The sequence below is a fragment of the Micropterus dolomieu genome, linkage group LG06 (genome assembly GCF_021292245.1).
Source record: "Micropterus dolomieu isolate WLL.071019.BEF.003 ecotype Adirondacks linkage group LG06, ASM2129224v1, whole genome shotgun sequence".
Lineage (NCBI taxonomy): Eukaryota > Metazoa > Chordata > Actinopteri > Centrarchiformes > Centrarchidae > Micropterus > Micropterus dolomieu.
In genome coordinates, this window is record NC_060155.1 from 11,883,136 (window position 1) to 11,905,211 (window position 22,076).

At 40.7% G+C, this 22,076-nt stretch overlaps 1 protein-coding gene across 2 annotated transcripts; it reads right to left on the reverse strand.

Moving 5' to 3' along the window:
• Nucleotides 1–1,958: 1,958 nt before the first annotated feature.
• On the reverse strand, nt 1,959–8,498 carry gata6 (GATA binding protein 6). Of its 2 annotated transcripts, none has more exons than XM_046051725.1 (7): nt 8,365–8,498; nt 6,819–7,718; nt 6,147–6,319; nt 5,135–5,260; nt 4,941–5,028; nt 4,743–4,837; nt 1,959–4,228 (listed from the first exon to the last, which is right to left on the reverse strand). In XM_046051725.1, exons 2-7 carry the CDS (start codon nt 7,657–7,659, stop codon nt 4,064–4,066), a joined length of 1,488 nt encoding a protein of 495 aa, XP_045907681.1. In that variant the 5' UTR covers nt 7,660–7,718; nt 8,365–8,498; the 3' UTR covers nt 1,959–4,063. The 2 variants fall into 2 exon arrangements, with proteins under 2 accessions (XP_045907681.1, XP_045907680.1); XM_046051724.1 differs by lacking the exon at nt 8,365–8,498 and adding an exon at nt 7,839–7,998.
• Between the last annotated feature and the right edge of the window lie 13,578 nt (nt 8,499–22,076).

A 22,076-nucleotide genomic window follows, 5' to 3' on the forward strand; every position in this document is an offset into this window, starting at 1 on the left:
CATGATAGCCTTTCAGCTTGACTGTTTGTTCCAAGGTAGATGATGTACCTTGTGATTCACTTTCAGGTTGTAGGTTGTCGATGAATTTTTCCTTTTTCATGATAACAAAGCTTCTTCCTTTGGTCTTTCCCTCCACTTTCAGCCTTCAATCACATCTCCTCCCATTAGGTCACATTCCTGTCAAACTTCCTGACACTCACATGTATGCAGTCAAGACTGAAGCCAATAAAGTGTCCCACCCCAATGATTTTCACTCTTCTCCACTAGAAATGTCATTCATTCCAACACCTAACCTTCCCTGAACTCACACTCCCACTGTTTCTGTAATAAGTAACACTGTCTATACATAGTGATATGACCTAATCTCTGACTGTGTGAAGCCAAATATTTCAGTGTCATTTAGTTTTTAAAAACAGGAGCTTCTCATCATAACTTAGGTTTTTGTAGGGAACCTTCCACACTTCCTGTGAGTAAGACTGTGAGAGTTTTTGACATGGGTGGAGGAGGTTCCTTAATTCTCTACTACAGTTGTGGAAATGTTTGCCAACTGAGAAGGCAAAATGCTCTGTGGACATAGCTTTGAAAGCACAATTTGGCTTTCTGTGAATCGGACAAGGCAAATAAATAATAATCCAAGACAATAAATGGTTCATATACACAAACTCTCTTTCCATTAGGGAAAGAGTAAAAAAACTTCACAAACAGGACAGCTATCAGGGAGAAAGTGTTTTTTTTTCGCCCAGAATGTGCCCCCGTGTCTGTCGAGGAAACCCAAAAGGGCTGAGTCAGAGATCCCATCTCTTCCGGAGGCAGGGCCAGCAGCGCTCTCCTTTGAAAAGCAACATGGAAAGATCAACGGGCATCTCCTGCGGGAGCCACTGGGCCATGCTGTGCTGCTGCCACATGGCCAAACAAGCCTGGGGCCTGTAGTCTGCTGCTGCCGCTGCTGCTTCTGGGTTAGCCAGTGCTGTTTACTTTGGGAGGACTTTCAACCCTGCGCAACCATCAAGATCTCTGTATTCTCCTTCTTTGTCTGTCCACCTCTATCCCAGCCATACTACCTCTTTTGAACTTTTGATCAGTCAGTTGAATGACATTCCCCCCAAAGCTGCACCTCAGTGACAAACATCATTCACAGTCGCCTTCTATCACTTTACAGATAATAACTGTAGGCTTGCCATTTGCATCACTCTGTGTGAACGTGGTTGTTGATGTGACCCGCAGCTCTGCGAACATCTATCCAGATGAGAGCGCAGGGAGGATTTCTGCGCTGTTGTGTTTATATTTCCTCCCTCGCAGCACCATGGATACCAGTCAGACAGTGCCAAGGTAGGACCACCTCATAAATTCAGAAACCCATAAATATTTGCTCGCGCTTTGAGTTCAACACCAGTTTGCATTTACATATCTAAAGATGGTTTTGTAATTTATCTGCGTGGAAGCTCAAGGGCTTAATGCCTGGTGGTCTCGGTGGACAAAATGTTTTTTATATAACACCCAGCAGCAAATGAACACCTGCCAAACGTCGCCATTTGCATCTAAACTCAACACTAGCAACACTGACACTGAAAAAGAATACCTTTATGGTGGACAATTTGTGGCTAAAACAAATGAGAGTTTGATCTTTTGTTAAAGAAAGAAAAATAAGTGCAATGACAATGTTCATCTCCAAACTGTGGATGTGGCTGTTGTGCAGGGTAGCAAATTCCTCCACACTCAATAAACTCAGCTAAATCAATATGTCAAAGAGCAGACAGATAACACTAAGCCCAGACATAAATCTTACCCATCTCTAAAATCTTTTCGTGTGGTATTACTCACAGGCCATATTCGCTTAAGTACAGTAAACATTGTGACAGGTACTTTGAGCTGCTGGTTCAATAGGACACAGGAAAGTGGATTGTGCTTTGAGCCTTCAGGGGCCGGTAGAAAAGAAAAAGTCTTAAGTAACAAAGCTGTCAGGAAGAATAAAGGCTTGCTTTAATGAAACATAAGCAGAGTGTGGAAGCAAGCCCCCCCAAGAAAAAGCTGGAAATCAAAATCTGCAAGCTTAATATTTGGTTTGAGATGCAATTTAAACAAAACATTTAGGTGAGGTATCTGAATTTCTGACAACGAAGCACACATTTTCCCCCTTGGAAATCCTTTCTGTGTATTAGCTTTTTCCTTAATGCGCTTCCCTCCCAATCATGAAAACGTCTGAGAAAATAAAGCTATTCAGTTTTTGTTCATCCTGGGAGGAATGGGGAGTTGAAGCATGGTTGGGATTGCCTCACACAAAAGTATGCCTGAGTAATATTAATGTTATACAGAACATGGAACACATCTTTCCACAACTTTGAAATATTGCTTCTTTTTTCTTTAAAACACAGGGTAACTGTAAGTTCATCTACATCAAGAGAACAATTTATTGGACTGAATTTAAATAAAATTATTTCTTGTTAAAATAAAAAATACAACAACAAAACAACAACAAAAAAAGTTGCTGAAATAAACACAATATTTAAAAAAATAAATAAATCCAGAAGAATGAAAGACATGCGCTTTTTGGATGAAGCATGTTGTGAAAGAAAAAACGAAAGTAAGAAATAATCTTCTTTACCACAAGTTTCACATGTAACTCATCAGACTGCTTTCAGGTTTAAATCACCCCATAATTGTTTTTGTGGCCTGAAATGGCCCTTTGAGGCTCCACCCACACTGCTAGAGACAAACAGTGAAAAATCAAACATTGCATTTTTGATTTTGCATGCCACCCATGCAGCTGTGAATTTTAAATCTTTACTACAGTGAGTATGCATTCTGATGAATATATTGCATTGTAAAATAAATGGTTTAAATTTCCCTTTTCCGTTGCCCACTTTAACACCTCATTACACATAACTATTGGGCCATTACTCTCCTTTTAATCCTTAGAGGAGATTAGCCAGAGTCATCAAAGTAACATAAATTTGTTCAGAGGTGACCGCATTCTCCAATTCTAGTCTTCAAATCTAATTTTGGTATGAAAATGATGCAACAGTCCATGCTTGCAGTGTGAAAGGTACACAATTCATAGTGAGTCAGGTAGTGCAGCCAACTGTCTTCTTCTGCAGTTTATGTCTTTTAACATAAAGGTCAGTAGGCCCACAGCTACTCTGGGTGTGCTTTGTTCATACAAGCCATCCATCTGCTTTACATGTAAAAGAGTTTTGGTAGCTCTGCTTTGAGAATAGTACCTTAATGCGACCCAAAATTAATATATCAATATCAAAAATTTGTCTGAAGGAGTTGATTATTTGCATTTTTTTCAGTAAATAATTAAACAAAACCACTAGATGACATAGTCTTTTATACCCTGTTTAAACCAAACTAGTTTCAGTCAAATACAGTAAGAGCTTTCAGTGGAAAACGTGCAGATTCAGAACTACTTTTCTACAAACAACCACTTATAAAGAAAAAAAATGTAGAAAAGAAGACATCAGAATGGTTTAACTACTCTATATTGATATCTTTATTAACAATCATAGCCATGGTTTCAAAAATGGAAGATTTATAAATATTGTTTTCTTTTGATTGATAAAAGTTGTCTAGGCACTTTGGCATGATTCCAGTTGTGGAAAGAAAACAAAAATAATCTAAATGTCCTTAAAGAATACAGCACTTTACAAAGCAGTGGTATCCAATCAACAGCTTTTTCTTCAGAGAGGAAATCCGTTATGTACACGATGGCTTTATTTTAAGAAACAAGATCAAGCCATGGATGGGAGAGATACAGAGTGCATGGCAGGTCCATCCAGAGCAGGCAACCTGATTGATCATCTGGCCTGGCGATTCCCTTTGTTTTCTTATAGCAACAAGATCCCCCACACCAATCTGGAAACCAATCCCGGCTATTCCACACTCGGTTCAAGCTTGCAGTGTGACTGAAGGCCGTCTCAACCTTCTCCCCCCACCCTCCCCGTCTGACTCTTCTTGCATCAGCTGCGAGGAAGGAAACAAACATCGCCCCTGAATACTTCCACACTACATAGCATCCAGACAGAGGGGCCAGGGATTGCTGTCCTCCCAAAGATTTAGATGTTCAAGCTAAGGCCATGGGGCACCAGGGTTCACCCCTCACTGAAGCTACATCTGATGGCTGGGACAGACCCACGCTGGTGTACAGGCCGTCCTGTCCAGGGTACTTTACCACTGAAGAGCCGGAGCCTGTTCCATCCCCTGAGCTGGACAGCACAGACGAACTGACCTATAACATATAAAAATAAGCATTATTAGCCTAATTGCATTAACAAGCAGACATTTTCTGTTGTGTGATTCAGCTTTGGTTTTTGGAGTGAGATGCATTACACCACTGGGGAAAAAAAGCACCAGATCTTGAGCAATATGAAGCTCATCCTACTGTAATATTACAGTTTATGACAGATTTATTAGCAGCAGTCATCACCACAAAACATAAGTCAGCCTGCATGTACACCTGCTGTAGCAAATGCAGTAATGCTTTTAATTAGTTCATTACAAATTATTTAAGCCTGAGGATGCATCAATGGCACTAAAATAACTGTAAGAAGGGTATTTTGAAATCATTAATTCCCATAAATGTTCAGTTTGTATTATTATTGTATTGTATTCAGGTTGTATTAATTAATTAAAAACAAAATCATGTGCCACAATCCAATCAATATATATATAAATATATATATATATATATATATATATATATATATATATATATGACATTTTTTTTGTTTTAAAAGTCTTACCCCTGACACCTGTCCAGAGGGAGAGCTGGTTTTCGAGCAGTCTTCGGAATTGGATGAAGATGTGGATGTGGGAGTCATAGAGACAGAGTTGTTTCCTAAAATATACAAAAACATATCGTTGAGATCAACTTATAAACAGCAACATTTGTTTATAATAATTATTCAGAGACATTTAAGCAATAATGATCAGTGACTCACCAGAGGATCCCTTAGTTTTATTCAAGGTTTTCGGTTTTCTTTTTCTTGTCTGGATTCCCTCTTTCTTCATGGCAAGCGGCCGAGGTACCTGCAGGTCATTTTTGGAGAGCAATTATTATTTTGTGTTGAGATGCACTGATGAATCAAATTGTGTATTAAATTTGAAAGACATGTGAAATAAAATCTTGACTCACTCCGTGTAATTTTGTGTAGAGCCCGCATGCGTTACACACCGGCTCTCCCTCCGCGTTTCTGCGCCACAAAGTGGTCGTGCTGGTTTGACAGTTGGCGCAGGACAGGCCCATTCTTCTGGACGTTGACTGGTGGCAAAAACGTATAATTGAATTAATGATTTAAATCAGTACACAATTTAGAACCTTTCAGAGAAGGAGGTGATATTAACAAATCTGTCAAGGCTTGGAGTCCATGTCTGTCACCTGAAGTTAAAGAAAATGTTTTTAAAGTGAAAACCACACTTCACTAATTTAATCACAATTCGGCCATTCACACCCTATTTCCTAACAATAATACGGGTCCTATTATGATCTCCATTTAACTGCCATTTACGCACGGCTTTGACAGGATGTTCATTTTCAGGGAGTTCATACGTGACATCAGATATCGTTGTGAAAACTATGCGTATAATGCGCGTAATGGCACCAGGAAAAGATTTGCCCTTATTGTCTCCTATCAAATTAGCCTACACAACAGAACCACTGAAGAGGGTGAGAGATTAAGTGCCTGATTAATTACGTTAACAAATATCTCCATGTATGTGTGTTTAATCCAATTAAACCAGTGCCTCCATTCCCATTAAATGATGTGCAATGTACTAATATAGGATACCTCTTCGCAACTAAATCTTTCAGTCACGCATAAAATTTCTAGATTTACTGATATATCACTATTGTTGGGTATTGTGCTAAATGATGTCAACTAATTGAACAAAAAGCTCTAACCCTCAATTAAAATCTCAAATGTATGTTGATGAATTTTACAAATCAATTTCTGCCCATTTTATAGGACCAATCACAGATATAATGAGATCAAAATTATTAGGAAAAAACTCTAATCTTAACTAAAGCTTGATATATTGCATAATGGTCTTTTAATCCATCAGACAAAATGAATATCATCTGCGATAACCTCCGACCACTGTTTGAGGTAATTAGGCAGGAATGAGCGGTTAAGTGGTCCTCTGCTTACCGTCCGTTTCGGTGGTTTTATTAATGGCCGGCTCAGCCCATTCATTTTGCTGTAAAGGCCGCAGGCGTTGCAGAGAAAGTGGCCCGTGCCGTCGCGCCTCCACAGCGGCGTGGAGATGGAGCCACAGTTGACGCACTCTCTGCTCTCCCCCATGTCATCCAGAATGTCTGAAACTAAAAAGAAAGACTTGGATCAGCATAACGCCCAGCTTTTAAACATTAAAATCTGCCCATAGGTTGTAATTTTCAGAAGGGATAGCCAAATTTAATCAGATTCACAGATTAAAAAAATTATTAAGCTATTTAAAGGAAACGCAGATCACAATTGTATTACAATGACGAGTTATAAAACACTATCACCATAGGCCTATTTAGATTTTTTTTTAAACTTGTTTTATATGTTATGGTTATGTATTTTGGTCAGTTAACTTATAGGCCCGCGCACTTGAGGCCTTGTTTTTCCTTGCTGGACTCACGCACGTCCTTTCAGACCAAATCCAGCCTAGCATTTATGGTACTTCGTCTTAATTCGTCTGATCTTTTGAGTTCTGGCCTCCACATGGAGCACTAGTTTCAGTACCTTGCCTAAAGACACTTCAGCACTTGTATGCCTGATTAAAGGAATTTAATAATTATTCTTCCCTCGCAGACAGTGAGCATTTTTTTTTCTTACCTCCATTTGGTCCTCGAATCAATGGCGCGCCTCTGCTCTGCAAGGTGTGCAGCATCGTGTTATCAAAATGTCCCCCGGTCCACGGCGAGGGCAGCTGGGACAGCTGCGGTGCGACATAAGGCGAGTATGGACTGGCGTAGGTCCCACTGAGGGGCCGGGAGAGGCCGTACTGGTCTCTGCTGCTCATATTCAGCGTGTTACTGTAGCCGGTGTCCCTGGGCGTCCCGTTATTCATGGGTGGGCTTGGAGGGTAGTGGAACCGACTAGATGCGTGCGGGCTCCCGGTGGTGTATGAAGGGCTCTCCGGGGTGGACTGCGACCAGTGGCTGGAGACACCGTGGCTCGGCTGCGCGGAGCCGCTCGCCGGCAGATAAGAGAGGCTGGGTATCATGGAGCCCACCCGGGAGCTGGGGACATACACGGGGGAGTTGGGGTTGGAGTGCATATAACCCCCAGAGGAGGAATCATATCCAGTCTGGCTCTGGGCTGCGGCGATGGCCAGTGTTTGGTACATGTCGGTCGGGTCCACCAGCAAGCTCGCCTTGTGCGCTCCGCTGGCGAGGACGAGTTTGCTGCCCTGGTCTAAATCCGTAAACAGCGGGATGTCCTCGGTAGTGGTCAGGGTGTTGTTATGGTGTCCGAAGTGAACGTAGGAGTGTAGTGATCTGCCGTCGGAGCGGCGGTGCCCCAGTGCGTCAAGGTCGCTCGGAGGAGTCCTCAGCTCATCCGAGGTGGGACCGTCCCTCCTGCTGTCACCAGTCAGGTAGGTCTGCTCAGGTGACCCTGGGCTGCTGGATACTTCTCGCTTGACCATGGACCAGCTGTTTTCTCCCAGGTCCATCCAGGAGCACTTTCCATACACCGTAGGGGTTAACAAAAATCGTCAGGGAGTATTGTACCCTGTAACAAAAAAGAAGAGTTGGGACCGTTAGGATAACAGGAAGAAAATAAGCTTCCCTCATGTGGTGAAAAGTTATGGACAACTGTATTTGTCCCCCGAACATCTGGATAGAAACTCGCCAAGTTTCTGGAAAAACGCAAATCCACCTCCGATGAGCAGCCTGTTTTCATCTTTAAAGGAGTAGCCTACATTTCCACAATAACACAATAAAAAAGAACTGCTTTATAATTCCTCGGCACGTTTCACTGACTCGGTATCATTTTTAACTCCAATAAAACACAGCCAACCCACAGTGACTTGCCATACTCCCATCAAGCGCTTTTAAGAGCCACTGGATCTGTTCATGTCAAATCTCTGTCCTCCCACACACACAAGTACACACACACACACACACACACATACACACATATAGCAGATAGGAAACAAAACGCAATATGTCTTCACAGCAAAAGAGATAACCGTTTGATAAGACCCAAAACAGATAAGGGCCGAGGGGCAGGCTGGAGCGATAAAACAATACCCCGAAATGAGGATCACAGCGCTGCTGCGCTCCACCACCACCACACCGCCAGATGTTCAAACCAGCTGTGTGACATGAGGGAGAAAAGACAGTAGGAAGTGGGGGGGAGAGGAGACTTTCCATACCTGCTAGTTGTCTGCCATAGGTCGCACGTAAAGTTCCTAATAGTGAGCCGCTGCTTCTCCTGGAAGTAATGGGAAACGTTAGTGCGGTCTGACGAGGTTTATGAGAGGAGGTGCTTCTGGTGGCTGCGGCTGCGGGAGGAGGACCAATCATATGGAGTGTGAGCGGCTGGAAACACGGTGGGGGTGCCAGCCTATGAACTCCTCCAATCAATCACACGGAGAAACAGAGAGAGAGAGAGAGAGAGAGAGAGAGACGGACAGCGAGAGAGAAAGAGTAGCGTCTAGATCAGGCCTGAAACTTATGATACATTTGTAAATGCAATCAGTTCTCGACAAAGCTTTGGACAGAGATTGAGCTCCACCCCTTCTCATCTGTTTTTCTTTTTTATTTGATCAAACATGATTCCTAATCAATAACTGACGCCCACAGTAATACCTCCATTGTCTATAGTCTAACCCTATGCATTTTGACATTTCCCAGCATTGTAATGTTGCTGTTTGCCTCTGGAAAGTTAGGCTAAATGAATCACTGACATTTATTCAAAACCTTCTGCTGATCACAGTACTGGAATGTACACAAAGTAAAATTTTAAGGTACTTTTACTTTACTTTAGTGTGTCCATTTTATTTAACTTTAAACTTCACTACATTTCCAAGGGACACATTGTCCCATTTACTGCACCATATTCATCTGACAGCTGCAGTTACTTTCCAGTTAGTAAAATCTAACACATTGTTACAGGATGAAACTTCCCAACAGTATAAAATGTAGCTATTTAAAATTAGCTCCAGCTCCACTAAACTACAAATGCTAGCTTACTTCTACAGTAATGCACCATTAACAACAACCCCCAAAAAGAAAAACTACATAAGAAATAATTTCACTTAAGCCTACATTTTGCTGACAATTATTCTTTATATTTACTTAAGACAGATTCTAAGAGCAAGTTTTTTGTTAGTTTTTTACTTGTAATGGAGTATTTTTACACTGTTCTGTAACTACTTTTACTTAAATGATCGGAATACTTTTTCCACCACCACTGGCTGGTTATTAAGCTATATCTAGGTTAACTAAGATAAATTTGATTGATTGATTGATTGATAACTACTAACTAAATTCACAACAAAAACTCTATGGTACTACATGGATAATTGTAAAGAGCCGTTTAAGAATATTAATAAACTAATAATAGGCTATGTTTTGTCAAGGGAGTAAATCCGAAAAAATGTTTCTTATGCATAGGCTGTTAATTCCCGCTCCCATTCTGAACTTAATTGAAGGACTTGATTTGGTCTAATGTATTCCTCTTTGTTTATTCTCTATAGTAGGCTATTCACTGCAGTGATCAATAAATCCCCTCGTAATTAGTTTATTTAAGTCAGACGCTCTCATTCAGGAGTAAATAGCTTCAGCTGTGTAGAGGCACAAACTCTCAGCACGCCTCTGCTGCCGCCGTGAAGACCTGCACTGTGACGCAGGATGATTCGTTCAGCCACAATATACAATGTGAGTGAGTGAGGTGATCAAAAGTAGCGAGGTGTCAATTGAATCACTGACACATTTACGGGTCCTCTCGTGCGTCGCTCACAGAGGTTAACCAATAGTTCTCTGTTCATCACGCTCACAACCATTCAGCTGGGATTTGCGTCTGTTTACATTTCATCTGTATGGGAGATAGCTGAGCACTAAACCCTAGGGCTGCACCATTATTACTGGGCCTACTACTAATACTACTACTAATACTACTAATACACTGCAGACTGAAGTGGAGGCATCACCAGATGTTTTCTAATATTAGTTTACTGCTACTAATGGGTCACTACAATACTGACTGCAAGGAGTATTAATAATAGAAAATCTAAGACTCGGATCTCCTACTAATATTTCTACTACTAGGCTACTACCAACACGTACTACCGCTTGTACTTTGCCTAATATCTTGTTGACTCCATACAGTCAGCACTGGAAGCTGTATAAAACAATGGTTTGCTAATGTTTCAGGAAGAGTGCCAATGTTGCTGATATATTACTAAATTAGTAATATGACCATCATTGTTGCTACTACACTACAACATTCAGGGGCCTGTGGACTTCAATTAAACAAGATACTACTAGGTTACTACCAGGCCTACTCAACAGGCCTACTACTTCACTATGTCTGCTCTGGAAGCTGCAGAGCTGGACTCACAATGTGATATTAATATTGCGATAAATGTATTATTATATTCCAAAATTTGTAATATTTCTACTAAAATTACTACTGCTTCTATTGCAAGTACTACTATTATTATCGTTGCAACTGCTACAACTATTATTCAACGACTACAGCTACATCTTCGACTGTTAATACATTTAATAGTACTGCTATAACTGCTGTTTAATAGGCTGCTGTGATGCTTCTACTATTCATATTAACATTTACTTTAACTTACCTATTGGCTTACGTGTAGCTACTTCCATACAGGCTTACTGAGGGATCATTGTTGAAGAAATAGTACATCTATGTGGATGCACACAACGATATTTCTACGACTAATAAATAATTAATAATTCTGCCGCTGCTGTTTGCCACAGTTGGGCCTGCTGCTTTTATTATCACTGCCGCTGTTTAAACTTCACATGGCTACTGTTGCCACTGCTCTTGAAACTATATCTCAAATTCTAAAAACCATGGTCGCTTTGCCCTGGACATGTGTGGCTCTGCGTGTGCGTGTTGGATAGAGGAAAAAATCTCCACATCTGAGTGGAGGATCATTTCCAAGTCCTCCACATAAACTTAATAACTCTCCTGATATAAATTCATTTTTAGGGACATAATCTTTTTATTTATTTATTCAAGCATGCAGGCACACTGAGCTGTCTCGCCATCTGACAGCCATGGTAACCGGAGATGTTTTGGAGATGTGATTTTTATCGGAGGGAGTAACCAAACCATGCGCTACTGTCTCCCCATCCCATCGTCCCTGTGAGCAGTTGTCAGGGAGGTGAGATAATACAAAATCCTGTTGTTTTTTTCACCACCACCCCCCTACATCCCCCGACTTCTTACTGGCTGCGGAGTCTCGAGTTGATGAATGAGGTGTTTTCGCAGTGATGTCAAAGTGTGCTGCTCTGACACGCGGAGCCTGTGAGGAGAAGTGGCAGGACGCCGCCCTGTCTCCACATTTATCCAGAGACGGTCAAACACCGTGCCTGCACGAATGTCAGCCACAGTAAAGAGACACAGGCCTATAATCTAATTATTTCTATTATAAATTTCACTGAAAGACGCCTTTTTAAATGTGGGCTACATGTCTTGTAATTGTCGGCTAATAGGCTCACTGATTGCCCCCTATAATAATAATGGCAAAAAATAACACAATACTACTACTACTACTAATAATAATAATAATAATAACAGTACAGTAGAGTACCAGTACCAGTAAAGCTAAATTACTGTAATAAAACTTAACTCTTATTGAATATTGGGTCCCATTCGGAATAGTAGGCTATAAGTATTATTACCTTCGTTAGAAAAACTAAAAGAAACACAACCACCACCACCACCACCACCACCACAACAACAACAATAATATTAATAATATTAATAACAACATCAATAATAATAATAATAATAATAATAATAATAATAATAATCGTCATATTAGCCTATAGCCTAACTGTGTAACTGAAAAGTGAAATTGCTATTTCGAAACTCGATTTTGTATTATGTTTCTGGTGTCCCTTGTCTGTTTTTGACAGCCTATTTCCTTGTAAAATGATGAGTTTTTATTTGTATTGATTTTCTTTTTACCCAGAAGACCACGGGCACAGTTTTATCTGAATTATGTTTGTTTCTTTCAGGAGGTGCGGGCTAATGGCCGACCCCCTTCAGGTGTTAGTGCCTTATGTACCGACTTGATAATGATTATCTCCCACACTCGAGCACTTAGTATCGCCTGCACCTCATTAGCCAATACTGCTGTAATATGCATGATGTTATGGAGATAACAAGGAGCAGGAATAACGCAGGGTTTAGAAGGTATTCACCAAGGCAAGGACTAGTATCATCTTATTAGCCAGTATGCATTATTATTGATAATGGTGAGCCCGGCGTTATTTCAAAACTGGCCTGATTGCTCGTTAGTTTCTTTGTGACTCAGCGAAAAAGCCACTGAAATATCGATTTAATTTCTCTTCTCTGTCACACGTGGTAATAAAAGGCGTTGTGGACGTTTAACACACCCTATATACACAATAATATCTCTGATATCTCGGTGATGATTAATGCGGCTGTAGCTACATGTAAAACATGCAGGAAAGAGCCCCAATTCATCATTTTAATCACCACTCAGCTGTTAGCGCATTTTCTTTTATCTCTGTATTTCAGACACTGCATGTTTGAATGTAGCGCCATACCAGACATGCTGTTAATAGGCCCTTGATTATAATCTTAGAGTAATTTAGATTTTTATCAATGTCAATTGGGTAAGTTTGCATCAAATTGGTGTTGGGTAATTTTTGCAACCGTCAAAATAATATTTTCCATTTTTTGTTGACATTTAGGCTACATGAGTGTTAGGCTATCTGCTTATAATAATGCACCTCTGATGTAAAAACAGACGTATTTAATTGCATCAATACTGCCACACACTCTGTTTCAGGTTTAGAAGATTAAATGTAAAATGCAGGAGAAGGGTATTCAAAATAGGCTCTATATACACAATAATATACTATGAGCTGTGCTATCCCTGTTCTTGCTTGTTTTCTTTTCCCATTTGGCCACAACAAAACCTCTGATGGCAGACAGGAGTTCTCACACTTTATTATTAGAATTATTACTATGGTGAACATGTGCCAATTTAATGTAATTGTTATTTTATATGAAAAAAGACACTGAAACACTCAATTTCAAAATAAAATATCCATTATAAATAGATAAATAGATGGCCCATCCCCTCTATTAGGGTGAAACATATGTGGGTTGGGTTGTCAAATTGGTAGTCCTCTTGGCCTATAAAAAAACACAACTCAGACTTGAGTTTTGAAATAAATATTGCACAATCAATAACTAATTATAATATAAATGATTGTGTATAATCATATGCTATTCATCCTGAGCCAAGTGCACCATCACCTTAAAAAGAATCTGATTCTCACTGCAGATATGGTGTTTGTTTGTACACAAAAAAGTTCAGCTCCTCTCCTGAAACTGAAAATAAAGATAAAAAAGACACTCAACTCATGAACAAACCAACAGACTCACATCTATTTCTTTTCTTGTAAATGTCTAAAATCCATGCAGGATGCATCAGTTCAAATCAATCGAGATTGATTTATGTGGACACTTTCAGAATTTCTCCTAACGTTAAAGTTGCACCTGTGAAAGCCCTTTCCTGTATTTATTACGCTGCTTCTGGAGCCATTAAAACATTGACTATTTGTTCTTATTTTATGGAAGTCACAGTTAAGTTTTATACCTGCACAGGTCTGTTTCTCCTTTTCTTCTACTGAATGTCCAGAGCTGCTGGGAGGCCGTGAGCGTCAGACTCTCATGTTTGAAGTGGTAGATGATTAAACGGGCCGTGACAGGTGTAAAAGCAACCTTTGTCATTTTGGACATGTTGCGTTCTTGCTTCCTTGGTTCGCCCACAACGGAACGCCCTGCTCACCTGCCTCGTTATACTGAATGTCTGTGTGTGTGTGTGTGTGTGTGTGTGTGAGTCGGTATTGGAAGTGGATTTTCTGGTGGGAACTGTGGGCTGCTAACAATCCTGCACCATCGCACTCCTCGCCACCATCATGTGATGAAAGACAAATGCATTCCTGCTCAAGAGGCGTAAGCTTGTTGTCTGTGTATTTATGGTCTTGGCTCTGTGACCCTCACCATAAAGAACAAGAAACATGAAATGCCACAAATGATGGTACATTCTACTGGGGAACAGAGCCAGTTATGTCTGTGACTGTGAAAAAATGGAGGCACATTTATCTGTTGGTTATTATTTGTGTCTCCAGCAGCTCCAGTTTATCACTGTGGCGTCACAATGTCACATCAGCCTGACACAGACTTCAGCGTTCACTTGATCTATTATTCTCTTGGTTTTGGCTCCACTCATGCATCAACTAAAGGATATGTTATTATATTATGGATTGTTTCTATCATTTGTGCTGCTCTTGTCTTCTCCCCTTGAAAAAGAGCCTTGATACCAGAGGGAATTGTCCAGTTAGACACAAATACAAATGAAACAGAGATATTTCACTGTAAGATATGACATAAGACACATGGCTTATTCTGTTATTCTATGGAGTTACAATTCAAACAAAGCTTTGTAGGACACGCACATACGCGCTAAGCACATTGCTCTCTAATATGAGGGATTAAGTGGATTAGTAGAGCATAGTCGTGCTGCATGTAATTATAATATTAATTTGTGCATTTTTCAGGTTGTGCTTAGTCATGTTGGATATGGGATTAAGCAGACAAGGGGAAGGATCTCCTGCCGCATTATGAAATTAGTTTGTACACTTTTCAAGCTGTGCTTCATTTTTGATGTGAATTCTTGTCTGCCAGCAAAAGACCAAAGACCATTTACTGTTTTTAGATATCCTATGATGGATGAGAGCTTCACTGGTGCTTTTACTTTTGGTTATAGAAAAGGGAGTTCTTATTATTATGCCACATAGGAAACAGGTTTAGCTGTATTTCTGAAAGGCTACTTTTATACTTTTACTTTTCACAGACTAGGAAGATTGAGAGACATATGTTCTGTGCTTAACTCAGTCTTAATATCTTAGTTCATTTTAATTTCCAGGAAAGTCAGGTGTTGACTCACAATCTTTTTTCAACAAACAGTGGACTCATTGGAATCTTTGAGTGTCCCATGTCCAAGAAAAGAGCATTAATCAGAAAAGCCCCCCATCCATCATCTACAAAAATTAGTTTTTTATAAATCCATTAAACTTAGATAAGGCAGAGGTGTACAATTCAACATACTCATTGGATTAACAATGAAATCACTACAGTGGAACTGTTTTATGTGTTGAAGGAAAAAATTAATTACACAATGGCAACATTTCTGGGCCACAGCTGCGTAGAAAAGAAACCCAAATGCAGATAAGAGTTTATTTTAGGTAGGATATAGATCTGTTTCATTACAAAGTTTATGAAGTATAATGCAAAATGAGACAAACATTTATCAAACATTTGTCTCTGTCGCTTTATTTCAGTTCATATTCATCATGTTTGAGATTCAGCAGATATATAGGAAAATTATAATCACTACTGTTAACTAACAGCAATTAAGTACCATTCCAAATCTGGGTGTCAGGACTCCTCAGAATGGTCACATGATAAACCAGAGGGGTCATATAAAGACATAGTTTGAGATTTTGGGAAATAAGCTTTCTTTCCAAGAGTAAAATTAGAAGATCGATACCACTCTCGGGACTGCACACTAAATATGAAGCTACAGCTTGGAACCGATTAGCTTAGCATAGGCGCAAAGACTGGAGGCAGCAAGCAGCTAGTCTGGCTCTGTATGGATTAAACAAATAGCAAGAAAGCCATATTTCATATGTAAAAGTGTATTTCCCAAACATATTAATACTACACAATATTCTGCCAATGATGTTCTAACTTTTCTCTCTTTTAATTGCAATCCAATAAATTCAGTCTTTGATTGGACTGTTGAGAATATGTAAACACATGGAATCTCACAAGCAGGAAATTTTGTAATCCACCACACAATAAATGATCTGAGATCAAAGAGGGATCGATTGTGGATGCTTAGTTTCGTCTACTCAAAGACGCCTGACCGCCCCGTCTTTCTGTCGGTGGAAAACCAAGCCTCATCTCTTGTGTAGATTCAGAGGCTGTGTTATTGTTTCCACGCTAACGTCTCCATCCTGTGGAGCCAGCGCCTCTATATGTGTTTTGTCTCAGCCAGAGAAGGTCAGGCCTCCAGTACACTTTGTGACTTTCCCTGAATCAGCTGTTTGGAGCTCCAGCCCGAGAGAAAACAGCCTTGGGCAGAGGCGACGTCACTGATAGGAAAACAGAGACAACTTGAGTGGGTTGTGGTGGTGGGGTGTCGGTGTGGGGTACGGAGGGTTGGATACTTGGGCCTGGCACAGAAGTGGAGTATGGACAGAGCAGCTGGCAGACCTTGCAGGCCCACTCATGCTTTCAAGGACTATGGAGTCAAAGCTGCCTGTTCAAAAGATATGAGTGGAGTGTGTGGTGTAACTGAAACAATCACCAGTTGTTAAAATCTAAATTGGGGAACAGATGGAGTAATACAGGGAAAAGCACATTAATAATAACATTAATGATTGTATGTCCATTAAGCTGCTTCCTGGGTCCTGGTATTGTGCATGCTGACTCACTGTCACACTGGCATGACTTACTGGGGCACGTACACTATGACCAGTCAAAAGGTCTGCTGTGAAATAGCCTATTTGTTCAAAACCAGACCCATGTCCAGCTTAGATTTTAATGTTATTTCTGAGATTACAACATGTCTGTGTCAGTAATTACAAATCGACATATTTTTTCACTAACCTAACTGTAGTGGTGTCTTATCAAGCTGATTGTTTTGGTTTTGGTTCAGGTTGAGGTATATCCGTCTCTGAGATAACTGCCTCCACTCCAATACAACGGGGGTGACTGGATTGTTTTCCCCTGTTGCCCACTGAAATAACATAAAATTCAGCAGAAATTATCTTCCCAGAGGAACAGGTGCATATAATGAAATGAATGATGACTGAATCATGGGCCAGGGGGCACCTTGAGGGAAGAGGGTGCCAACCTTGGATGGCAATGTCCCCGGTTCAGCTACCAAAACTCCCCAAAAGACGTACCTCATCTGAGAGTATTTACTATTCCTTTTCTTTCCATCCTTCTCTATCTCTTTCCAAAATAAGAAATAAATTGTCATTTGCTATGGAATTTTTCATGAACCCGAAACCTATACTTGAAGGCTTTTTTTTAAACTATTGTGACTTTGGACAAAAGCTTCTTCTACTTGAATAACTGTAAATGTAAATCTCCCTCCTCTCATTTCCTGTCATCCTCGTAACTGTTTGCTCTCAAATAAGGGCACAAAATACCAGAAAAGCCCATGCATATAGCCACTGTAGCCTCTTCAAAAAAATGGAATTACACATCGGGGCTACACAGATACCATGTGGACGCCACAACAACTATGATTGGTTAGTTTAGGCTGCTTGTGTTTGAGTGATGAATAGTCTTTAATTTAGTAATGAGATGAGGCAAAACCATCCATAAGTAATAACTGTTGGGTGTATAATGAAACAAGATACAGCCTTGTACAGTACATCTATCAACTGTTTCCTTGGTCATATTAAATTAAACCTATGTTGCAAGTATCTACAGCCTAACTTGTCATGTATAAATATAGCTTTAATGTGGTTAATTTACAGACACCACTGTCAACAGTTTTCACTGGTAGAAAGTAGTTCCTATAATAAACTATTCACAGCAGTGGAGGCAGAAATCTCTAGGACAGATATCTCTTAACCTGGGCAGATAAAAGCAAAACTATCTGCATGTCTATCTACGGCTGGATACCACAAGAGGTAAGTGTAAAAGATTTTATTTAATTTGGGTGAACAGACCTTCAGCAAGATGCTAAACAATGTTTCAAAGAAACTGTCTCTCCAAGGAGGAAATGCCTGAAGTTTGGCCTTGACCTTCTCTAAATACAGTTAAACTTTCCTTCCAGGGGAAAATGTGTTCAAATGTGTCTATAGCTTTTCAGTCAGAAGAACAAATAAGCCTACTGAGATCTGATAAGATTTGAGCTTCACTCAAAAGAGTTTGGAGCTCCACCAGACATGGCCGACTTGGCAGGCCACTTGTCCTTCCATGACCGCACAACCTCGCCTCGTCTCAGTCTCTCACACATGCAGACAAACACACACTCACACAGCTCCCCTTCAGCACATTAAACACACTCTCAGACCGACTTGGAGGTTTCTGTCGCCCTCTCCTTCACTTTAGTCAGTTGCCAGACAATGAAAACATTGAGAGGTAGTTTCTATGGCGTGACCAGGGCTTTTGTTTGACTGAGAAACATATGCATTCTACATGCTCCAATTATGGTTTTATCAGATCGCTGTCAAACACACCAATCATGCGCCTTCCTTTGTGCCCTCTCTAACGTTGTGTACTGTACCATGCGGCGCAGAGGCTCGCCGTGTTTGCATGTTTGCCCATGGAGGGAGTGTAATATCTCAGACTGGTTCGTGTCCCTGTTGGCGGAAAACACGCGGCTTAGTCAAAAAACAATGTGTCACGGTCCCTTCTACTTCACAGAAACAGATTGGTTTCGAATGCAGAACTTCCTTGTGTGATTATTACAGCAAAATTAAACATGAGCAGTGTTGCCCTTCTCCAGTTTCTAACAAAGACATCCAGTTTCTGCTCTGACCGCCACTGACATCCATATCAGGGTGATCTGCAGCACGTACAGTTAAAACCCTTATTGTGACTTGTACTGTACGCCCCAACAAAAGAGGCCAAGAAAGACATAGCTGATCTGACTTACCATTGGCTCAGTTCTCGATTGGCCTGATTTCCATTCAGTGTCAAAGTCACGTCCACATTGCCAGTTATTTCACAGGAATGCTGTTATCATTGCGAAGTTGTAACCGTAATTTTCAGGACTGTATGGTACACCTATAGCTGTAAAACATTTGTTAGATAACTTTATGAACATTTAAAAATCTAATTTGATTCTGCTTCCAAACCCAGCAAAAAATAAACCCTATTCTGATCTTTAAAAGGAGAAGTCCTCTGGCTTGACCCCAGCCCTTTGACACAAAGACAAACCCTGGCCAGGGTGTGTAGTTTGTTTTGATAGACACCGGTCAGCAGCTTAGGTGCTTAGACTCCACTAAGCCCTGTGTTTACAGATCTGCTAGAACGCAGCCTTATAGCCTGACCATGCTGCATCCAGGCAGGCAGACGTCACTGAGGTCTGAGGTCTCGACTGGCTGATATTATCCGTGAAAAATGATTCACATAACATGATAATTGAGGCGATGATAGAGCAGCTTTTAATGCCACATTGCTTAAGATTTACGTTCATCTGCTGCAAGATGAAAAACTTGCTGATTTTTGATCTCCGTCTTTAACATTTCTGCCTTCACACCAATACAATGGAGGTGAATGGAATTTCATTTGTGGTGCATCACAGTTTTTAAATCTGGCAATTTAAAAATATCAGTACCCCCCATAAATCTGGATAGGAGTCAGTTAGGAGGGACTATTTCTTTGGTAGAAAGTAGCAACTGTAATTTTTTGTTTCAGTGAACTGACCCCTTAATTGTTATTTAAAAATTTTGCCAAAAAATATATTTAGCAAGTGGATTTATTAAAACATGATTCATGATCTGGGGGTAAAAATATGTACAAAAACGAAAATAAAAATTACAATTTGTGTTTTTACTGGGAGTCGCATGCTTTAAGGGATGGACTAACGTGACTCCCCTTAAAACCACTGATTAAACAAACAAGATTAAACGGGTTAATTAGTGATCCTTCAAGGTGCTGGTAGACACATTTCTGATGATGGAGAGAGCTAGCTGTTTCCTTCTGCTTCCAATGTTTATGCTAAGCTAGGCTAATTACCTCCTGGGTCTAGGGCTAAACTTAACACAAAGATATTAGAGAGGTATCAATCTTCTCATCTAACTCTATGATAGAAAGTGAATCTGTGAACTTCACAAAATGTTGAATTATTTCTTTAAAGACACACATTTTCTCATCTGTGTCATGTCAAAGCTAGGAGCAATTGTGGTGCACCAACCAAAATCAAAGTTAAAAGGCGAAGAATAAAAAAATCCTTTATAAATTGCTCACGTGAGTCTTTATCCTCCTTCACTGTGTTGGATATATTACAACGTAATGTATCATAAGCAAAATTCTTATCACAAAGCACTGTGACATTTCCTCATCTCACAACAACAGGGCTGGCTGTACATGTGCTGTGAGTCATTCATCAGTGTCATCTACACCTTAGACTTTTGCTCCAGGGTAAAGTACCTGGAGCCCTACATGCCAAGCACGGTTCCTCTTAACTTTGCACAAGAAATCTTTATGTTTTAGTTTTTTATGGCAGAAAGGATAAAGGTCATCATGAAGGTCGATGAAAAGAACCAGCGAAGGAGAGGATTGAACAAGTCTGCGTGGGAGGGAAGGAAGCACAGAGGGATGAATAGAGGGAGGGAGAGGAGGAAGAAGAAGAAGAAGAAGAAGAAGAAGAAGAAGAAGAAGAAGAAGAAGAAGAAGAAAGAATTATGACTAGGCGGCTTTCAACACCATGAATGGCTGGTGTGTAAAAGCCACACCGTAGGAGTGTGCACACACACAAATACACACCTAGCGGGATTCCTACCTGTGACTCAAGTCAGAGGGAGTCTCAACAGCGAGAGGCGCTAATCAGTAACTGTGTTATATGGCTGTGTTAATAGTTAACGTGGTCCCTAGACACTATGCCCCTGGACCAAGCACCTGCAGCCCCTTTTACAGGCATCATCCATGGAAAGAACAAATAGTCTGAATGCTTGTTGGGCACCTAAACTTCACATGAACCATCTCATGGGACATGCCAACAGGTGTTCAACAAAAAACAGGACCTTTGGTTAATAGAACATGTCCAGTCAGCTATTGGAGATCAACTTTGTTATTAGCTCCATAAAGTCACACTCTGTTCAACTTTATTGCCCATTTTTCTATCTTCTCTTCTCTTCCAGCTATCCCTCCAGGGTCATAGTAACAGGAGTTAGTCTGTCTGCCTGACTCCCCCTGATGGCCTTCTGGCTTCACATACACAAATAATGAATATTTGACAAACGCCCTGTGTCAAAATCTTGTAGCTGCTTCGACAATTAGCAATTGCTTTCAACCGTGTGTGTCTCTTTCTCTCTCGACAAACACACACAAGCATGCATTAGCAGGCACACATCTGTACAAAAAAAAAACCCTCACTCAAACACATGCCTCCCGAGGTTCTTGATAAATAGAGGCAGCATAAAATCAAGCTCAGGTCAGGATACCCTCATGGTGACCTACCAGTTCCTTCTCCTGTAGTGACCTCTCTCACCAGCTGCTAAGTCTGGCCTGTTGGCACTTCCCTGCTGCCAGGTCTACCACACACACACACAGACACACACACACACAGGCACACACACACACACACACACACACACGCACACAACAATTGTGCATATATGTACATGCACACTAGTACTTCCAAAACTTTACAGCAGTCAGGTCTCTTCGTTCTTGTGATACCTTTTTTCAGTATTCCACGTCCGAGCAGAATTGATCACGTCTCAAAGTCCAACAGCTTGATGTGAACGTAATGGCAGTGACATCAAGAGTGCACTAAGGCAATGTTAATGCTTCTCTGTCCAGGCAGATGGAGGTGTGTGTGCACAGTGCAAACAGACCCTTGTACCGAGGAGGCTAAGCTGGAGCACTTTGCAATGTAAAAAAATCTGGGCTAATGTCTGTTTCTCTCACTAAATTGTTTTTTGATAAGGGGATATCTGGAGATAAGTGTTGTCACTATCCTATCTGAAAACCGGAAGCCAGTTCGATAAATCTTCCCTGTAATCTAATAGGAGCCATGGGCAGTAGCTGCTATCGAGGGAATACCGTCGGCAGCGCTGGGTGGAAGTGAACACTTACTTTGATTAAAGAACA

Coding starts and splice junctions, on each gene's coding strand:
- gata6 (XM_046051725.1), bottom strand. CDS start 7,659: ATGGACCTGGGAGAAAACAGCTGGTCCATGGTCAAGCGAGAAGTATCC. Junction 5,029..5,134: donor TCTACACAAAATTACACGGA/GTGAGTCAAGAT, acceptor AATGACCTGCAG/GTACCTCGGCCGCTTGCCAT. Junction 4,229..4,742: donor CCTCTGGACAGGTGTCAGGG/GTAAGACTTTTA, acceptor TATATGTTATAG/GTCAGTTCGTCTGTGCTGTC.